Here is a 21,658-nt window from a genome sequence, read left to right as displayed (position 1 = left end):
TCACTGCCAGTTTTTCTTACCCTTCCAACTTCGAATTCTGTACAAGGGCCTTATCCACCCCTATATAGAGTACTCTTTGCATGTTTGGGAGGGGGGTTCCACTTACATGGTTTTAATAGATAAGGTGGAATCAAAAGCTATTTGTCTCATCAAGTCCCTTCCTCTGACTGACTGTCTTCAGCCTCTTTCTCACCACTGGAACGTTGCATCTCTTTTTATCTTTTATCACTATTTCCATGTTAACTGCTCTACTGATCTTGCTAACTGCATGCCTCCCCTCATCCTACAGCCTCACTGCACAAAGCATTCTTCTTCCTCTCATCCCTATTCTGTCCAGCTCTCTAATGCAAGAGTTAACCAGTACTCTCAATCATTCATACTTTTTCTGGTAAACTCTGGAACTCCCTGCCTGCTTCTGTATTTCAGTCTTCCGACAACTTTACTTCTCTTAAGAGGGAGGTTTCAAGACATTTGCTCCTTAACCCATTCACAACAGTAGGGCAGATGAATGAACTACCAAATAAAAAATCATCTATATATAGACTCTACCAACTTTCATCCATACGTTTATATATAGTTTCCCAACAATTGGGCACTTTAGATTGACATCTATATAAAGACTCTGCTGCAAATCTCAATAAACAATTGAATGTATTTATAAGTGTTGTTTGTGATTGATTGGTGATAATATATTTCAATACGCTTGTATGAATGTTTTAGTAACTCACTTCCAGGACTTGTGACCTGGATGTTATTTATTTCCACTTTTCTTTGTATTTTTCACATAGTACTTGTTTTGTACCTATTCATTTTGAGGCAAACCTGCTGGCTTGTGGTACAGTTCTTTCTCTGACATGAAAGACTAATAATAAAAAAAAAAATTACAAAAATGCAAAAAATTCCAGTATTAACTTATCTGCATAGCACATCCACCAACAACAACGCACGAGACGCAGTCGAGGAAGGACGCAGTACCGTCGCTGCCGAGAATCAGCTGAACTCCACTACCTATTTGTTTTGGGTTTGCAGTAGCCTGAGCGAGTAGTGTAGACTCGTTTTCACGAATACAGTGTTACAAAATCATGAGTAAGGAAGAGATTCCATCTAAATGCAGGTATGAGACACGGGAAAGAATGAAAGGTGATGATGACTATGTTGGTGAGGGAGAAAGAGCATTTGAAGGCTTTGATACAGCCCATACTTCGCTATTTAATAGAGTGTTGACTATTGAACGTAAATTAGATAAATGGATAAAGGAGAGTATGGGAATGGAAGAGAATGAAGAACAGAAAAAAAGAGTTCCAGAAATTGAAAGAAATGATAAAAAGAGCAGAAGAAAATGAAACTAGGCTAAGAACGGAAAATGAAGAATTAAAAAAGGAAGTAGCTAACTACAAGAAACTGATGGAAGAAGGACTCGGTAAACCCGAGAAGGAAAAAGAGAAGCTGAAAGATCTAGTTAACAAAGAAGAAGAAAGAGTACAAGACGTGATTAAAAAAGAAATACAGGCATGGAGAATCCAAGATAAGAAAGACAAGGAATCATTTCAGGAAGTATTTCAAGAACAGTTAAAAGAAAGAGATGAAAATATGACAAACAAAATGATAGGAGTCCTGAAGAAAAAAGAAAATTTAGTAAGAGAAATTGCGGAAAAAAAAGTGTAATTATTTTGGGCCTGAAAGAAAAAAAGAAGGGAAAAGGACGAAATTAAATCAGTAAAAGATCTACTAAAACATCTAAATGACAAGGATAGACAGAACTTAGAAGAAGAAGTAGAAGAAATCCATAGAATGGGACCATATCCAGAAAGAACAGACCAGACCAATTAAGATACTACTAAAATCACAAGCAACGACAGAAGAAATACTATATAGAAAAAAAAAAACTCAGAGAAACAGAAGGTTGCAAAGATATATATATATATATATATATATATAAGAAAAACAGAAACAAGGAGGAAAGGAAGAGACACAACGAACTGGTGGCAGAAGCAAAAGAAAAAAATAATGAAAGGTCAGAGGAGGAGAAGAAGGCATTTTTTTGGAGAATTATAGGAGACAGGATAAGGAAATGGTATATAAAAAAAGAAGGAAGAGAAAAAAATAGAGCAAGTTTAACTAAAAATGATAAGAACAAGAGATTAAAAATTATGTATATGTACAAACATAGATGGGGTTTTATCAAGTAAATTAGAATTAAGAGATTACATAAAGAAAGAAGACCCAGATATTGTATGCCTGGTGGAAACTAAGTTAAATGAGGCCATAAAAATAGACATAGATAAAAGGTATAATATATGGAGGAGAGACAGAGTAGGTAAAGGAGGAGGAGTCATGATGATGTTAAGGAAGGAGATAGAGGTAAATCAAGTGGAGTTTGGGGAAGGAAAATCAGAAATTCTGTATATTAAGATACATATTAATAGAAAGGAGTTAACAATCATTGGAACATATGTGCCACCAAAAATAAATTCATGGACCAAACAAGAATATAGACATAGATGACACAATAAGGAGTCTTACAAGAATCATTAAAGACAGGAAAAAAGTGATATTAGTAGGAGATTTCAACTGTAAGGAGGTGGACTGGGAAAATTATGAAACTGGTATGGGAGAAGAAGCCTGGGGAGATAGATTCCTGAACCTAACGAGAGATAAAAACACAAGATTCAGAGGAAACGATGAGCCGGCGAGATTGGACCTAGTTTTTACAAGGGATATACAAATGAACGATGATAAAAGACATAAGTGCCCATTGGGAAAGAGTGACCATGTAATATTAGAAATGGATATGGAAGAGGGAAAGGAAGATAGAGAGGAATCATACAAAGGAGACCGATTAAATTACAGAAAGGCTGTGTAACAAATTTATTGAGTTTCTACTCTAGAATAGTTGATAAAGTACAAGAGAGAGAGGGTTGGATTGACTGTATTTATTTAGATTTAAAAAAGGCATTTGATAAAGTGCCACATGAAAGATTACTATGGAAGTTAGAGAAGGGTGGCTTAAAAGGAAGCACATTGAGATGGATGGAAAATTACTTGAAGTGGAGAGAAATAAAGACGGTAGTTAAAGATATGAAGTCCAAGTGGAAAGCAGTAGACAGCAGAGTACCACAGGGGTCAGTATTGGGGCCAATACTTTTTCTCGTATATATAAACGACATGCCAGAGGGAGTGAACAGCTACATAAAACTGTTTGTGGACGATGCAAAACTGTGCAGGGTCATAAAACAAAAAGAGGATTGTGAAATACTGCAGGAAGACTTAAACAAGATCTGGAAATGGAGTAAAAAATGGGAGATGGAATTCAATGTGGACAAAAGCCATGTCATGGAAATAGGAAAAAGTGAAAGATGACCAGTGGGAATCTATAAGATGGGAGATACGAGTAGAACTAGAAAAAGTAGAAAAGGAAAAGGACTTGGGAGTGACGATGGAAGAAAACAATCAACCAGTAAGCCATATTGATAGAAATTTCAGAGAGACATATAATTTGCTAAGGAATATTGGATTAGCATTTCACTACCTGGACAAAGACATAATGAAGAAATTGATAAGTACTAAAATAAGACCTAGATTGGAATATGCAGGAGTTGTGTGGACCCCCCCCCCATAAAAAGAAACACATAAAGAAATTGGAGAGACTACAAAAAATGGCTACAAGAATGGTTCCAGAATTTAAAGGGATGACATATGAGGAGAGACTAAAAGCTATGGATCTACCAAACCTGGAACAGAGAAGAGAGAGAGGGGATCTAATACAAGTTTATAAATTGATTAATGGAATGGATCAAGTGGATAATGAGAAACTAATCCTGAAAGAAGAATATGACATTAGAAGCACAAGATTGCATAGTAAGAAACTGAGGAAGGGAAGATGTCCGAGAGATGTTAAAAAATATAGTTTCCCGTAAAGATGTGTTGAGACTTGGAACAGTTTGAGTGAAGAAGTGGTGTCAGCAATGAGTGTGCATAGTTTTAAAGAGAAATTGGATAAGTGTAGATATGGAGACACATGAGCATAAAGCCCAGGCCCTGTAAAACTACAACTAGGTAAATACAACTAGGTAAATACACACACACAGTGAGTTGGAGAGAAAGGAAGACTGGTATAGTATAAAATGTAAATTAGCAAAAGTGAAAAAAAAAGCAGTATGAAACAGATGGAGAAAAGGAGGACTAATAATTGGGAAGAATTCAAGGAAGTAAGAAATGAATATGTCCAAACACAAAGGAACTATGAGAAAGACATAGTTGACAAATGTAAAAATGACCAAAAGCCCTTTTATAAGTATGTTAATAGAAAAATTTTAAAAAAGGAAACAAAAGATATATTAAAAGTTGATAATGTTATATACAAGGATGCAGGCAAAAATAATGAATAGGTGCTTTCAACTGGATATGCACCAAAGAAAACAAGTTTGAAGAGACATAAACAGTTCACAGGGACAAGGAAATAAGAAAGATCCCTGTAAAAATCAGGGAAATTATGAAGATTATGAAAACCTTTGATGTGAATAAGGCTCAAGGACCAGATGTAGTGTCAAATTGGATACTGAGGGAATGTCATGACCAGGTGGCAGAGATATTACATAACATCATAGTATGTTCTTTTAAAGAAGGAAAAGTCGCTCTAGACTGGAAAACCGTAAACATTGTAACAATTTTTAAGGGAAGTAACGAAGAACCATTGAACTACAGACTGTGTCCCTAACAAGTGTGGCTGCAAAATTAACTAAAAAAAATAGTCAAAGACAGATGCATGCAACAACTAAGAGTCACATAACTGGAAGACAACTTGGCTTCAGAAATGGAAGATCTTGTGCCACAAACTTAATGAGTTCCTGCAGTAGACCAATAAATATAATTCAGGAGAGGGAAGGATGGGCAGACTATGTCTATCTTGATCTAAAAAAAAAAAAAAAAAAGCTTTTGATAAGGTACCACATCAAAGATTGCTATGGAAAATTTTAAATATAGGTGGTTTACAGGAAAAAGTACTGAATTGGATAACAAACTCCTTAACACGTTCCCTGCGATACGACCCACTGGTGGGTCATCAGTTACTGTTGCAATAAGCCCCACCAGTGGGTCATCTAACAGTTTTCACATATATCACATTTTAATCTCACTATTAATAGAAATTGGATTATGTAGTAAAATTTCAATAAACAGTATGTGTAGGAGGGCATAATAAACACTGATTGACAAATAATATGAAAAATAGTCTTCTTGTTTCCATATTTTCTTTCTAATACATGTAAAAAATCTGCATTATCTTACATTTTTTTCTTCAGAAAAACATAAAACTATTTCTGTAACAAATTATTGAAACAGGTATTACAATTAGACTTTATGACAAGCTTCAATGATTTTTGAATTATTTTTTTTTATTTTCCTGATATCATTTAGACAATTTGTAAAAAAGCTACCATTGGTGACCCTTTTCAATTGCATATATAAATAAACATACGTAAAGAAACAAAAGAGAATAAATATACTTTATTTCTTTTTTTTCTATTATGTGTAAGAAAACTATATTATCTAACATTTTTCCTTCAGAAGAACATGAAATTTTTCTATAACATATTTCAAACTGAGATATCACAATTGGACTTTCCTTGATAAGCTTCAATAATGATCTTTATTGATCTTTTCATAATTTCATAATTTTCCTAATATCATCTTTTTTTATCTTACTTTATTTTATCTCTCTTCTGTTGAACTAAGTTGACCATAAAACCATGTAGCATTCATTTTCTAAATTCTAAATATGGAAAACAAAGAGACAAAAAAATATGAACAAATTTAGAAAATTTAGGAATATAGTTCAGCATAGAGATGCACTGAATATCACCAAATAAATTATGCCTACTGGTGGGTCATATTGCAGAGAAGTCATAAATTTTTCAAAGTATGCGATGCGACCTACCGACGGGCAAACACTTAGAGATTGCCAGTTCGTTTGGGTGTTCTCCCAGACAACACTCTGCTCTTCTCACTTCACTGGTTTGACTAGCACCAATGTGACAATTTATTTGTATCAGAGTGTGGGCGAGCTCGCTGCGCTTGGAATCGCAGGGAACATGTTAAAGGACAGAGAAATGAGAATAGTACTGTTATAAGTTGAGTTCCACAGGGAACAGTTCTAGCCCCTGTAATGTTCATAGTTACTGTATATCAATGATATGGTTGATGAGGTGGACAGTTATATATGCTTATTTGCAGATGATGCAAAGTTACTGAAATGAGTGGAAAATGACATGGATTGTGAAATGCTACACAAAGACTTGAATAAGATACACAAGTGGAGCAAGAAATGGGAAATGGAATTTAATGCAAAAAAGTGCATAGTGATGGAACTAGGGAAAAACAAAAGAAGACAAAAGAGATCTTACACTATGGGTGGGGTATAAATTCAGGAAACAAAAGAAGAGAAAGACCTGTGTATTACAATAAATGACAATTTATCACCAGAAAAACACATCAACAACATAGTTGGGGAAACAAGTAAGAAAAATTAAATGGGCATTTACTTATATAGATGAAGAGATGATGAAGAAATCAATAGAATACATGATTTGACCTAAACTAGAATATGCTGCACTTATATGTTCACCATACAATAAGAAAGATATAAGGAAGATAGAAAGGATTCAAAGAGCTGCAACCAAAATTATTCCACGTTTGAGAGACCTAACGTATAAGGACAGATTAAAGATATTAAAACTTACAACATTGCAACAAAGGAGAGAAAGAAGAGACCTAATTGCTATATACAGGGCATGGAATGGTATAGACACAGTTGACAAAGAAAACCTATTGGTATGGGACTCACGAAATACAAGGGAACATGTTATGAAATTGAAAGACAACTTATAGAAGAGACAAAGAAATATAGTTTTCCAAACAGAAGCATAGAAATATGGAAAAAATTGGATGAACCAGTATTTCAAGCAAGAAACATTCATGAGTTCAAGGCTAAACTGAATGACTATAGGTATGGAGACAGGACAGCACAAGCATAGCTCTTTTCCTGTAAAACACAACATTCCTTCACACTGCCTAAGCTTGGTTTTCCACAATGTAAGTGCTTCTTTGTTTAGTGATGCAGCAAGGGAACACTGTATATTATTCATCATTGTTATAAGTTAGAAAACTACTTTGATTTTGCATCAAATACAGTGGTACCTTGCAATGACAGACCTTGCAATAATGGATTTCACTTAATAACGGACAGCTCAGATACTAGCCAAATTTTGGGGGATCATAATGGTATTTTATCCCCATGAACCCACTGTTCCAGTGTGGCCACATGCATGAATATACATACAAGACAGTAAATAGGCCAAAAACATGTCTCTACAATAAAAAAAACAGGAGGGGACAGATTTCAATAACACCATTGAAAGAGGAATGGAGGCCATTCTGCAAAATTGGAGAAAGAACTTTTGATCATAGCAATTATTTATGTAGACTTTAACTTCTCATGCATATTTCACAGCAAAAAGTAATTATAAAGATCTTGAAAAAAATGCAGCTCGCTTAGGACAGGTCCGCACTGGGAGCGAGAAAGCGGGCGAGTGAGAGCGAGCCAGGGTGGTTGAATTTGAGTGGTCGCACAAAAAGTGACTTCAGGCGAGTTACCATGGCAACAGGCTTCCACCCACGTTGTCACTTTTGTCAGTTGACACTTGACACTTGACGAACACTCATTAGCAGATTTTTTACCTTACACTGTTGCTTACGTCCCAAAATTCATTACTTGAAAATAGTGTCATGAAATCCCAAGTTTTACTAAAATTCAAGAATGTGTGGATACATAAATTAAATAAAGAAAGACAGCAATTAGGCGACTACCACCATCTCATGCTCCCATTGCCTTTCTTTCAGTTACTTCCAAATTCTTCTCATACTTTGCCATATGTGCTCCTGGGTAACAAAGCCTATCCCTCCTTTGCCTTTAATGCAACCATACCCAAAGCAAAACTTAAATATCAAGAAAAGAATATTCAATTTCCGTTTGTCTAAGGTGAGAAGATGTGTTGAGTGTGCCTTTGGATTTAAAAAAATTGGATTTCAAAATTTAGGATCCTGACAAAGGCTATTGAAACATTTGTTGACACAGCAGTGGGTCTCACCAAAGTCTCTTGTTTGTCTTACATAACATGATACTGGAGGAGGAAGGAGTTAAATTATCAAGTAGCAGCTTTGGCGATGAAATTGAAGAGAACATTCAGCCACCACATGGGGAAAAATCGCTAAGACTGTGAGAGAGGAATTCACTTAATATTTTTGTTCAGTTGTCAAGCAGTGACCTGGCAGAACCATGTGATTTGAGAGAGAGAGAGAGAGAGAGAGAGAGAGAGAGAGAGAGAGAGAGAGAGAGAGAGAGAGAGAGAGAGAGAGAGAGAGAGAGAGAGATGATTATCATGTATGGAAATGAACTTACCAAAAACTCTAATCTTTTCACTTATTTTTTCCTGTTTGGTGCTACAGATGCACTGTCACTGTTTGTTAACTAATGTGTCCCAGATACAGGATGTGAGGAACACTTCACCAATTAACTGTTCAATATCAATGTCTACTGTCTGGATAAGCTTCAACTTCCCTGTCTGTGGCTTGGATATGACCGACTGAAGCAGGGGTTGCTATGGCAACCCCATCCCCTTCCCTGTCCTGCCCCACCCTCACATCTGCTGATTTACTGAGCACTGGGCAGCTAGTTCAATGTCATCATTCAAGATTGACAAGTTTATCATGAAATCCCAGTATAGATGCTGCTCATGGAACTAGATGATGAGTGTGTCAAGTCTATAAATGTTAAGAAAGAAAACTGATGTAACATAGTATCAGGATAAAATATAATGATAACTGCTTTGTAAAATAATCATGTAAGGGAAGATATAACAAAGGCAACAATTGTGTTGCCATAGAAAGAGCAAAGACAAACTTCAGTGCTTCATCCCTCATACGCCACTGCCAATGAAAATGCCCATTCGAGAATAGAGGTGAAAATGTTGTTGCAAAGTCTCATGGTTTGTTTACGTGGCGAAATTTGAAAAATCTGCTTACACCATGAAGATGAAAGATTTCATTCTAGCATTCATATCATAACCGCTGAATATAGCGGGTATGAGTAAAATGTGTTATAAACATTTCATAGCGGTGTTTTAACTTCAACTCGTCATAATTTCTTTATCTTTGTTCCTAACAAAATTTTGTGAGCATATCTGAGTTGTGCAACTACTTCTGACTCTAATGGTATCAACCAAATTGTTATAACTACCTAGTTTCTGAGGTGAAATGCAACACATAATATAGAAACATTTCTGTAACATCACTCACTCCGATGCGACGACCTCACATGAGAAAAGTACTGTTGACTCTTCTCGCTTTCTCGCTTTTCAACCCCCAGGGGAGCTATCCTCTGGCCACTGCCAGTGCAGCCACCTCCATTGCTTGTCATGCATTAAAATTCCTCGCTCTCACTCTCACCTGCCTTCTCAGTCCCAGTGTGGACGCACCCTTATGTTTTTCAGCTACAAAATTTGCTCCACCATCCACTCTCCCTCTTTCTCTTTCCTTACCTTCTTTCTTCTCCCAAGATATTATAGTACCCATTTCCATGGTAGGAGAGAGGGCTGGGAGGTTGACCTTGATGTGAGGTGGAAGGTCTGCATCTGATGCATATCCTCTGGAAACTGGAGAAGTAAGTGTCCATGCTACTCGGTTGAAAGCCTCCACTGGTACCCCTTGGGATCTGCAAAGGTTTATCTCTACTTAACATTGAAAATAAGTTAATCAACAAGAATATAAATTACAAACTCATAAATCTATCACATTTTGCAATAAAACAGAAGCAAAACCTAGAGGATACAGTGCAATGCCATCATTCTAGAATAGTGCACCAAACTGTTGAACACAGCTAAAAGGACTTCATGCCTGTGTTCCTGACTCCTGACTGTCTTGGAGATACAGCCAACATTCTTGATGTTTTCCTCGCCTCTAATCCTTCAGTTTATGCTGTTACCCTATCATCTCCATTGGGCTCCTCCAAACACAATCTCATTTCTGTATCTTGTCCTATTTCTCCAATTCCTCCTCAGGATCCCCCAAAACGGAGGTGCCTCTGGCGTTTCTCCTCTGCCAGTTGGGGGGCTTGAGGAGGTATTATGCTGATTTTCCCTGGAATGATTACTATTTCTGTATCAGAGACCCAACTCTGTGTACTGAACGCCTAACAGAGGTGATAGTGTCTGGCATGGGAGGTTACATTCCTCATTCTTTTTATCAACTTAAACCTTCTAAACCTTGGTTTAACACAGCCTGTTCTCATGCTATACATGACAGAGGTTGCCCAAAAAAGGTATTTGAACCTTCCATCTCCTGAATCTCATGCAGTTTATATTTCTGCCTGGAATCATGCCAAGTCTGTTCTTCAACTTGCCAAACACTGTTTCATTAATAGAAAATGTCAGAAATTTTCAAACTCTAACTCCCCTCGTGACCACTGGCATCTGGCCAAAAACATCTCCAACAACTTTACTTCATCTTTCCCTCCTTTATTTAATCCTGATGGCACCACTGCCTTCTCACCTGTCTTTAAAGCTGAACTCTTTTCTCAAACCTTTCCTAACAACTCCACCTTGAATGATTCTGGGCTTGTTCCTCCCTCTCCTCCTCCCTCTGATTATTTCATACCTACGATTAAAGTTCTTCATAATGACGTTTTCCATGCCTTCACTGATCTAAACCCTCAGAAGGCTTATGGGGTCCCTCCTATTGTTCTCAAAAACTGTGCTTCCATGTATGCACCTTGCCTGGCCAAACTCTTTCAACTACAGTATGAACGGGCATCTCGCGTAATATAGTCTCGCGAATTTAGCATCTCGCGCCTCTTTCAAATTTCCCGCCTTCTGCCATTTAGCGGTGGTAAATGAACATCTCACGCATGCGCATAGGCTGGCGCGCCAGTTTAATGATTGGCTTGGGTCGGTCACATCAAGGCAGAAGCTGGGTCAACAACAATTTTGCAATTTTGTTGTGTTGTGGTGCATATTTACTTTTGTTGTTAAAGTGAAAACATTCTAGTGGCAGTACAATAACTTGAAATAACAAGGAACATGAGTTCTGTGAGTGGTAGTGGCGGAAATCGTGGTGGAAACTCTGGTAAAAAACGTGGTGGACGTGAGAAGCGTGAATATCGAAAGGGAGTGAAGCTCAGAAAATATACTCTCCAGGAAAAGAAAGAAATGGTTCAGATGATGAACAATGGTGCAAGAACATGTGACATAATGCGTAAGTTTAACTGTCCTGAATCAACAGTACGATCAGTGCGCAAAAATAAAGAAAACTTGGCTGCTTCCGTGAAGGTGTTTTCTCGGTTTCCCTCAGCACGCACACTGGCTGATACTTCACAGCGCAACAGATTGCTTGCAATCATGGAACATTACCTAAATGAATGGGTAATCAGAAGGGATCGAGAGAAGGGTGATCTTTCTGGCCCTGCAATAAGATCACAAGCACGGCTGTACTTTGATTCAGTGTGCCGTAAGAAAATGTTAACCCTCCACCCCATTTTGCGGCTTCTGTAGGCTGGCTAGCAGCATTTAAGAAAAGATATGAAGTTAAGTATGCCCTGAAGCATGGTGAAAGCAGATCAGCAGATGAGGAAGCAGCCAGAACTTACCCAGAGATTTTTCAACGTCTTGTGACTGAAGGCGGTTACAGCCGTGACCAGATTTTTAACTGTGATGAAACTGGGATTTACTGGAAGCGGGCACCAAAATCAACCCTCATCGCCAAGAATGAAAGACAAGCTAGGGGTGTGAAGCCTTCCAAGGACCGCATTACTGTTTTATTCACAGCTAATGCAAGTGGCGACTGTTTGATGAAGCCCCAAGTCATCTATCGCTCTGCTAAGCCTAGAGCATACAGGAATTGCAATATGAACCAGCTTAATGTTTATTGGGCCAGTAATAAGAAGGCTTGGGTCACGTCGGCACTGTGCACTGACTGGTTCGACAATCATTTTGTCCCTGATGCCCAGAGTTATTGCAAGAGGAAGAATTTAGATTTCAAGGTGCTGCTATGTATGGATAATGCTCCGGGGCATGGTAAATTCCTAATAGGGCGTCATCCTAATGTAGAAGTTGTCTTCCTCCCGCCTAATACAACATCACTTCTACAGCCTCTTGATAAAGAGTTCATCTGCAACGTCAAGCTCTTTTATTATCAGTCTCTATGATGACATGCGTGTCAAGACTGACTCGCTGCAAGAACTAGAGAGGATTGAGGCTGAGCTAAGTGTACGTGACCAGGATGAGCCCGATGAACCGATCGCCAGCACCAGTTCAGACCCACCACCATCTCAGACCCGAGAAGTGTTAACTGTGAACCAGTTTTGGAAAAACTACAACATTAAGGATGCTGTTGACCGCATTGTGAAGGCCTGGCAGAAAATAAACAAAGCTACAGTGTTACACGCTTGGAAGTTTTTGTTAGGTGAGGTCGGAACAGCTGTGCGTGAGCGCCAGCAGGAAGCCACCACACTCGCAGACTGTAGAAGCTGCACGTCTGATCCCTGCACCTGGCTTTTCGGCTGTGGAGGCCAGTGACTTGCAAGAAATTATTGGTATCCATCAAGAGGAGGCTACTATTGAGGAGATGCTTGAGGAAGATGAAGCTCAAGATGATCCTGAAGAGGATGGACAGCAGGAGCAAAATGTTCAGCCAGGCGAACCGACAACTGGGCAACTGACGGAGATTCTCACCACCTTCTCACGGCTGACTGAACAACTGGAGGAATATGACAGGCGCCCATATCCACGCAGCATATTACAGCCATCTCTTGATCAAGTGATGAACATTTATAAAGACCTCTACATGTCTCGTGTTAATGCTCGCCACCAGTCACTGATCACAGGATACTTCAGTCAATCACAGGCTGCCAATGCTCTGGCTAATGTAACAGCTGAACCAGGTGAAGATGAAGAGGTTGTCGACGACCTGCTGAGCCTTTTACAGGAAGATGACATCGCTCTGGATTTTGATGGCTTTGAAGCTGAGGTTGCACTCAGTGCTGGGGGTGATGCACAAACAGTGAAGGGAGCAAGTAGCCAGTAGTCACGGCTCCCCACCACTACCACGCCAGGCCACTCAAACCAGTTACAGACTCTCGTAACGTAAGTAGAAAAATATTCTAACCTTTATTATTATGTTGAAAAGTGTTTAATATTGTTTATTAGCATACAGATTACGCATGACCTCGTTTATGTGAACAATTTTCAGCAAAATATTTTGTTTTTGGACGGTTATTTCGAGTTATAGGATGATCATGTACCATACCTAAGAACCAATTATGCTATTTACATGTATTTCAATATCGCTCATCTCGCGATTTTTCATCTCGCGGCCGATAGTCCAGTACCAATTTACCGCGAGATGACCAATCTTACTGTATGTCTATTAACCTCTACCTTTCCTTCTTGTTAGAAGTTTGCCTACATTCAGCCTGTTCCTAAAAAGAGTGACCATTCTAATCCCTCAAACTATCATCCTATAGATTTAATCTCTTGCTTGTCTAAAGTTTTTGAGTCTATCCTGAATAGGAAGATTCTTAAACATCTGTCACTTCACAATCTTCTATCTGATCGCCAGTATGGCTTCCATCAAGATCGCTCTACTGGTGACCTTCTGGCTTTCCTTACTGAGTCTTGGTCATCCCCTTTTAGAGATTTCGGTGAAATTTTGCTATCGTGTTAGACATCTCAAAAGCTTTTGATAGTGTCTGGCACAAAGTTTTGATTTCAAACTGCCCTCCTACAGTTTCTATCCTTTTCTTTGCAAGTTTATCTCAAGTTTCCTTTCCGACCATTCTATTGCTGCTGTGGTAGACAGCCACAGCTCTTCTCCTGAATCTATTAACAGTGGTGTTCCTCAGGGTTCTGTCCTATCACCCACTCTCTTTCTATTATTCATTAATGATCTAAACCAAATTTCTTGCCCTATCCACATCCTTTCAGAGGTGAGCAACCCTTTAGGAAATCAACAGATTACGCACAGATGCCACAGAATGTCTGACTTCTGATCTCTCTAAGATTTCTGATTGAGGCAGAGAATACTTAGTAGTTTTCAATGCCTCAAAAACTCAATTCTTTCATCTATCAACTCGACACAACCTTACAGACAGCTATCCCCTCTTCTTCAATGACATTCAACTGTCTCCCTCTTCCACAGTGAATATCCTCGATCTGTCCTTTACTCATAATCTTAACTGGAAACTTCACATCTCATCTCTTGCTAAAGCAGCTTCTATAAGTTAGGCATTCTGCAGCGCCTCTGCCAGTTTTTCTCGCCCCTCCAACTGCTAACTCTGTACAAAGGCCTTATCTATTATTGTATGGAGTACTCTTTGTATGTTTGGGGGGTTACTCATATAGCTTTGTTAGATAGGGTGGAATCAAAAGCTTTTCGTCTCATTAACTCCCCTCCTCTGACTGACTGTCTTCAGCCTCTTTCTCACCACTGAAATGTTATATCTTTTTCTATTATTTATCACTATTTTCATGCTAACTGCTCTACTGATCTTGCTAACTGCATGCCTCCCCTTCTCCAGCCTCACTGCACAAGGATTTCTTCTTCCTCTCATCCCAATTCTGTCCAATCCTCTAATACAAGACTTAACCAGCATTGTCAATCATCCATACCTTTCACTTGTAAACTCTGAAACTCCCTACCTGCCTATATATTTCCATCTTCCTACGACTTGATTTATTTTAAGGGAGCGGTGTCAAGATATTTGTCCCAGGCTTTTGACTAATTCTTTAATATCTTTTATGGAGACTGCAGTTCCAGTGGGTGTTTTTTTTTTTTTTATTTATTTATTTTTTTATTTATTTATTTATTTTTTTTTTTTGCCCTTGGCAGTTCTCCCTCTTACATAAAGAAAAAAAATTAAGTGAAATGAGCAACCTAAACTAACCAAACTTCATTGTCACAACCCAAGCTCAAATGATCAAGCATGGTATTATAACTCTGCATAAGATAAATACTATACACTTATGGTCTGTCAAGGTTACAGAGTGCAGTTGACTACAAAACCCACAAAAGCTCTATCTATTCTAAGATGTAACACACATTCAAAGTCCATTGCCACAAACTTAACAGAATTCCTTAGGTAGAATGAAGCCCATAGCACCCTTGTGAGATGCCATGAAAATATAGTCAACTTTTTACAAAATTTTCATCAACTTCAACATAGTGTAAGCAATTAACCCATTAGTGCCCAAGCATACTTTAAAAGGACGTTAATAGTGGTCTTTTTCTATGGCTCTCATTCTGTTTGGGAGAAGATATGAAATTACCATTTGTTTCATAAACAAAGGAAGACATGCTTCTCCTGAAATGCCATTATAGAAAATGAGATTTTGTGGGAACTGCATGCTGGAAGGCATTACAGTGCTAGCTTTTCTGAAAGATGGAAGGTGATTGCGGTTGCAAAAATCTTATCAACAAAAGGAGGTAAGCCTTTTCTAGTATCTCTTATGTTTTGTTCTTAAAGTTTAATGGTACAGAAGCTAAACGAGAATATTAATTAAAATCATGAGTGTTACAGAGATTAAGATTTTACAGAACCATATAGGACATTGCATTGCTGAGGATTGCAGGAAATCATAGTCCACAAAGAGGATATTAGTAGATAATTAGATAATTTGGATGTCAGAAAAGCAATGGGGCCGGACGGTGTATGAGGCTGGATGCTAAAAGAATATAAAGAGCAACTGTTGGATCCAATTTGGAAAATGATTACCTACAAGTTCATTAAATGAAAGGAGAATTCCACTACATTGGAAGAGAGCCAACATAATACCATATTTAAAGGAGAAGAGGCAACTCAGCCATTAAATTACAGACCAGCATTACTTACAGGTGTGATCCAATTTGGAAAATGATTACCTACAAGTTCATTAAATGAAAGGAGAATTCCACTACATTGGAAGAGAGCCAACATAATACCATATTTAAAGGAGAAGAGGCAACTCAGCCATTAAATTACAGACCAGCATTACTTACAAGTGTTATGGGGAAGTTGTGTGAAATAGTAATCAAAGAAAATGGGTTAAACATCTGGAAGAAGAACAAGTTACATCGAACAGACAATTTGGGTTAAGGACAGGACAGTTATGTGTGTCAAACCAAACTTATTAAATTTTTACTCAAGAATAATAGAAGAATTGGAAAGCAGAGATGGATGGGTAGACACCATATGCCTGAACATAAAAAAGGCTTTTGATAAAGTCCCTCATGAAAGACTACTTTGGAAACTAGATAACATAGGACGACTGCAAGGAACTTTGTTAGAGTGGACAAGGGATTATTTGAAGGACAGGTACATGAGAACCATGATCAGAGATACATACAGGAGATCCTCGTAATTTGACAGGGTTAGGGCGGTTTTTCTTCAGTCAAATTAGCGTTTATTCGAATCATGAAGCAATTTTTCCCATAAAATACTTAAGACAAACCTCCAGCCTAGACTCCCTCAAAACATAACTATAACCTCTAAAAAACACTAACTTAGACTAAATCAGTACTATTACAGGCTTGATTAATATCTAACTTTTTTTTATTAAACACATTAGGCTGCTGTACAGTACATTTTTGGAAATAAAAACACTTGCATGATGCAGCGTTCTCGCGGTACTTGCCCCTGTTCTTCCAAATTGTTGATACTGTTGATCTAGGGACACCCATTTGTGCTGCAACGACACTGTGAGCCATACCTGCCTCACACTTTCTCATAAGCTGAAGCTTATCTTTGAAAGGCAGGAAATTGTGCTTCTTAGAGCTGGGGCTGGAGGTGGCTCTCCGTTGTCTTGAGTCAGACTAAACGCACCGTTTTCCTCTAGCATCAATTTTCAATCAAATTAAGATCTATGATTTCTAATTAACACTTTTATAATAAAATTAATTTTCTTGTTAAGTAGATGTAAATATATTTGTATATATATATATTTTTTTTGTCCTAACCTAACAGTGAAAAGTAGTTCAGTTCTTTGTTTACATTTCTAGGGGGCTGCGCGACATTCCAAGACAAAACTTCCAAGGAACAACTGGCCAAGATGAGTACCTCTGTTGTTTATGAGTGGACAAAGCTGTCTGAAGAGTTTCTCATAGGGAGCATTAAAGGCCAAAAATACCAAAGAAAAAATAGCAATGGCTTACTGAGGATAAAGGGGCCGCCATGTTTGTTTACAGTTGACAAATGTGACAAAGGCAGAAGCAAGCTTGTGTGTGACGACCAGCGTCGACAAAAGTTGACAGTCTTCAGAAAGTTGACAGAAAAAGTTGACGGAAAAGTGCTAGTGTGATGCCGCCTTTAAGGCATCGGTTTACACTTCCGCATGGCGGGTTTGCGGCGAATTTGGGGTGGCAGCGGATTTGACCACGTGGGTGGCGCACGAGATATGAATATCGAATTGGCGAGTCAGTCAGTTGAACCTTGCGGATTAAGTATTAATTAACTGCATTCGAATTGGCGATAATTTGAACTGCGAGGATCACGAATCACAAGGATCCCCTGTACTCATCTTGGGGTAAAGTAATAAGTGGAGTGCTACAAGAGTCAGTGTTAGCCCCCATTATGTTCCATATTTATGTAAATGACATTCACAATGGGGTAAACAGTTACATTATTTTATTTGCTGATGATACAAAGCTGCTAAGACTAATCAAAACCCAGGAGGATTGTTTGCTGTTGCAGAAAGATATAAACAAAATCTACGAGTAGAGTAAGAAGTGGAAATTGGAGTTCAATCCCAAGGAATGTCATTTAATGGAACTAGGAAAGAGTAAGAGAAGACCAGTATGGAACTATCTGATGGGAGAGGAACAAATAATGAAGACTAAAGAGGAGAAAGATTTGGGAGTGATTATATAGGAAAATCTGAACCCCAAAAAGCAAGCAAGATATTTGGATTAGCATACAAAAAGTTGACTAATGTAAGGGTGGTATTTCAATTCATGGACAAAGATATGATGAAAAAAAATTATCACAAGCAAGATACGCTGGAATATACAGCTGTGTTGTGGTCTATGAGCTCTAAAATAGATATAAGATGATTAGAACAGATTCAGAACATTACTACAAAGATGATGCAAGAATTAAAGGACCTAACATATGAAGAAAAGCTGAAGGAAATGGGAATGCCAGCCTTACAAGATAGAAGAGAACGAGGGGACCTAATAACAATGTACAAGATAGTCAATGGTATTGAAAAGATAGACAAAGAAGACCTGGTGCTGGTGACAGAAGAAGATAAAAGGACAAGAGGACATGTAAAGAAAATTAGGATAAGGCAGTGTATGAAGGATATTGGAAAATATAGTTTTCCACATAGAACAGTGAAAAAGTGGAATGCATTGAGTAATGAAGTTGTTAAAGTACATAATGTGCATAACTTTAGAGAAAATTGGATAAATGGAGACATGGAGACAGGACACTATGAGCCCCACTCGAATCCTGCACAATACAACTAGGTAAATTCACATATACATACTCAACACACCACACGCAAACATACACCAACATGCTCAGCTCACAATCAAGAGGGCCTGGGTTCAAGTCCTGGTTGCAGCAAGGCAAATAAGCCTCTTAATGTGTAGCACCTGTTCACCTAGCAGCAAGTAGAAATGGGATGTAACTTGAGAGGTTGTGGTCTTGCTTTACCAGTGTGTGTGATGTGGGATGTTGTCCCTGTCCTACCTGAAGATCAACTCAGTTAATTAATACCCAATCCTCAAGGTTTGACCAACTGACTCGCCAATTCGACATTCATATCTCGCGCACCACCCACCTGGTCAAATCTGCCACCACCCCAAATTCGTCGCCAGCCCGCCAGGTAGAAGTGTAAAACCGATGCTACCCTGTGCGCAGTGTTGCCAAATTGGGCAAAAAGTAGCGGATTGGGCTACTTTTAAAAGGATATCCACTACTTAAATTCATAATCCGCTACTTGTGATTTTTTGGGCTACTTCATGCTATTTTTGGGGCTGCTTGATGACATTATTGGGCTACATTTGAAATTTTTCTAAATGTTAACAATAACATATGATGATATTAACAACACTGATAAAAGTAAGAATAATAATAATAATAGTAGTAATAATAACCGTGACATTGAGAACGATGTAGTTATGGTGCTTTTTTTGCTTCACTGTATGTCAAGAAAATTACTTACTAGATAATGCAAATCTTTAAAAAAAGTGATGCAGAGGAAGTGAAAGGAAAATCTTTAAGGCAATAAGAATAATTAAGTTTTGTTAATAAGAAGAAAAATATTTTTAGTCAAATTTAGGTAAGAATGGAAATAATCTACAGAAAAATAAAGCCGGAGAAAACTTATGGAAAAAGAAGCTACATCATGAAAGAGGACTCCACTCCCCTCCCCCCTAACCCCATGGAAAGAAAGGTGAGTGGATAGTGATAAATACAAAATATAGTAGTTAAAGTAACAGGTTGTAGTTTTTTGTATTGGGCTACATTGTGGTGAAATCCACTACTTTTCAAGCGTGCTTCTGCTATTATTCATTAGGAAAATCTGGCAACACTGCCTGTGTGTCGCTTTCACTGCATCTCTCTTGCCCCAACTGCTGTCCATGCAGACCAAACTCCACCGTTCCACCTCCTGCCTCCACACCTCTTAGACCATTCTGCGGAAAAGCCACCTCCAGCCCCAGCCCTAAGAAGCACAATTTCCTGAATTTCAAAGATAAGATTGACCTTGTAAGAAAGTGTGAGGTAGGTATAGCTCAGTGTCATTACAGTGCAAATGGGTGTCCCTAGATCAACATTATCAACAATCTGGAAGAAAAGGGACAAGTACCACAACACTGCTGCTTCAACAACTTTTTTGCAATTGTTTTTATTTCCAAAAATGTACTGTACAGCACCCTAATGTTTTTAATAAAAAACGTTACATATAAAAGAAACCTTTAATAGTACTAATTTAGTCTAAATTGGTGTTTTTTGAGGTTATAGTGATGTTTTGTGGGGTCTAGGCTGGAGATTGGTCCCTATCCCCCCTAATTCTTAAGTTTTTTTTTTTTTATACCATGTGGGCTTTTCACGGGAATTTATGGGCTAAAGGGGATACTGTTTAGGGTACCTCCTATCTCAAAGTCCATCCACTAGGAAACCGTTGCCCCGAATGAGGAAGCCCAGCCTACACTCGGATCGTGGACAGGATTCGAACCCATGCGCTTGGAGACCCCTCAGACCCCAAAGCACGCATGGTTCCACTGTACCACGGTGGCCCCTTTTATGGGAAAAATTGCTTCACGATTTGAAAAAACTCTGATTCGACCGATGAAAAATTGCCCTAAACCCATCGAATTGCGAGGATCCCTTGTATATATACATACATATAGTATGACTCGAAAGACAGGGCGTCTATTGCTCACACGGTAAAGGAGAGAGAAGACCCACAAAAGGACAGTTATCTTCATTATATCCACTTCACATAACGTTTCGGGAAGGTACATATCCCATCTTCAGGTGTATAAAAAACCATCAATCTTAACAAAAACTCCAAGTCACAAAGTGACTTAGCCTGTTGGAGGTGGAGTCTTTGAAGTTTTCTTGCGGACTTGAGGGTCGACCAGCCATAGTTATGTAGTATGACTTGAAAGACATATGGGATATGTACTTTCCCGAAACGTTGTGTGAAGTGGATATAATGAAGATAACCGTCCTTTTGTGGGGCTTCTCTCTCCTTTACCGTGTGCGCAATAGACGCCCTGTCTTTCGAGTCATACTAAATAACTACGGCCGGTCAACCCTCAAGTCCGCAAGAAAAATTCAAAGCCTCCACCTCCAACAGGCCAAGTCACTTTGTGACTTGGAGTTTTTAAGATTGTTGGTTTTTTATACACCTGAAGATGGGATATGTACTTTCCCGAAACATTGTGTGAAGTGGATATAATGAAGATAACCGTTCTTTTGTGGGTCTTCTCTCTCCTTTACCGTGTACATATATATATACAGGCAACCCCCGTTTAACGAAGGGGTTACGTTCCTAAAAAACACTTCGTTAAGCAAAACTTCGTTAAGCGAAACTTCGTTAAGCGAACTGATTATAACAAGTTTAACCCCTGATTTGAACTTCCATTGAGAGTAAGCAAAGTGAGAGTGCATCATAGTACAGTAAAAGGTTTAATGAAAGTAAAAATTATGAAGTTAAACATTTAGGTAGTTTAGTTTAAGTCATTATAATGTACACTAATGTATGTATGTACATAACTTTATAATGTTGATGATCTTAACTTTATGAAGGGAGGGAGAGTGAAATGGGAAATACACTAACTGGCAACCTGTGGAATGTAAACAAAGTGCGCATCATGGTACTGCATACAAAACTTATGTACCATATTTCCACAAGGCTTTCCATTTTATCCATTGTAGAGTCACGAGTTCTGGTGGTTCTTTTAGCTTGCAAGGAAGATGAGGTCTCACTAGCCTTCTTGATAGAGTTTCTTGACTTGAAAATAGTAGACAGTAGATGGAGTCAAGCCATGGTGGGAAGCAATGTTATTAGTTTTCTGGCCTTTCTCTTCTCTGTGAATAATACCCAGCTTCACTTCGAGAGTAAGA

At 38.4% G+C, this 21,658-nt stretch overlaps 1 protein-coding gene across 1 annotated transcript in view; it reads right to left on the bottom strand.

Annotated features, from left to right (window-relative positions):
• The window catches only part of LOC123511313 (dihydrolipoyllysine-residue acetyltransferase component of pyruvate dehydrogenase complex, mitochondrial-like), a 308,658-nt gene that overhangs the window by 259,137 nt on the left and 27,863 nt on the right, over positions 1-21,658 (bottom strand). The window contains exon 2 of the mRNA XM_045267094.1: positions 9,594-9,766. Coding sequence (XP_045123029.1) covers positions 9,594-9,766 — 173 coding nt within the window. The remainder of the gene's footprint in view (positions 1-9,593; positions 9,767-21,658) is intronic.

Source organism: Portunus trituberculatus, chromosome 31 (genome assembly GCF_017591435.1).
Source record: "Portunus trituberculatus isolate SZX2019 chromosome 31, ASM1759143v1, whole genome shotgun sequence".
In the NCBI taxonomy this organism is placed as follows: domain Eukaryota; kingdom Metazoa; phylum Arthropoda; class Malacostraca; order Decapoda; family Portunidae; genus Portunus; species Portunus trituberculatus.
Note: the sequence above shows the minus strand (reverse complement) of the source record. Positions and strands in the feature narration are given on the sequence as shown.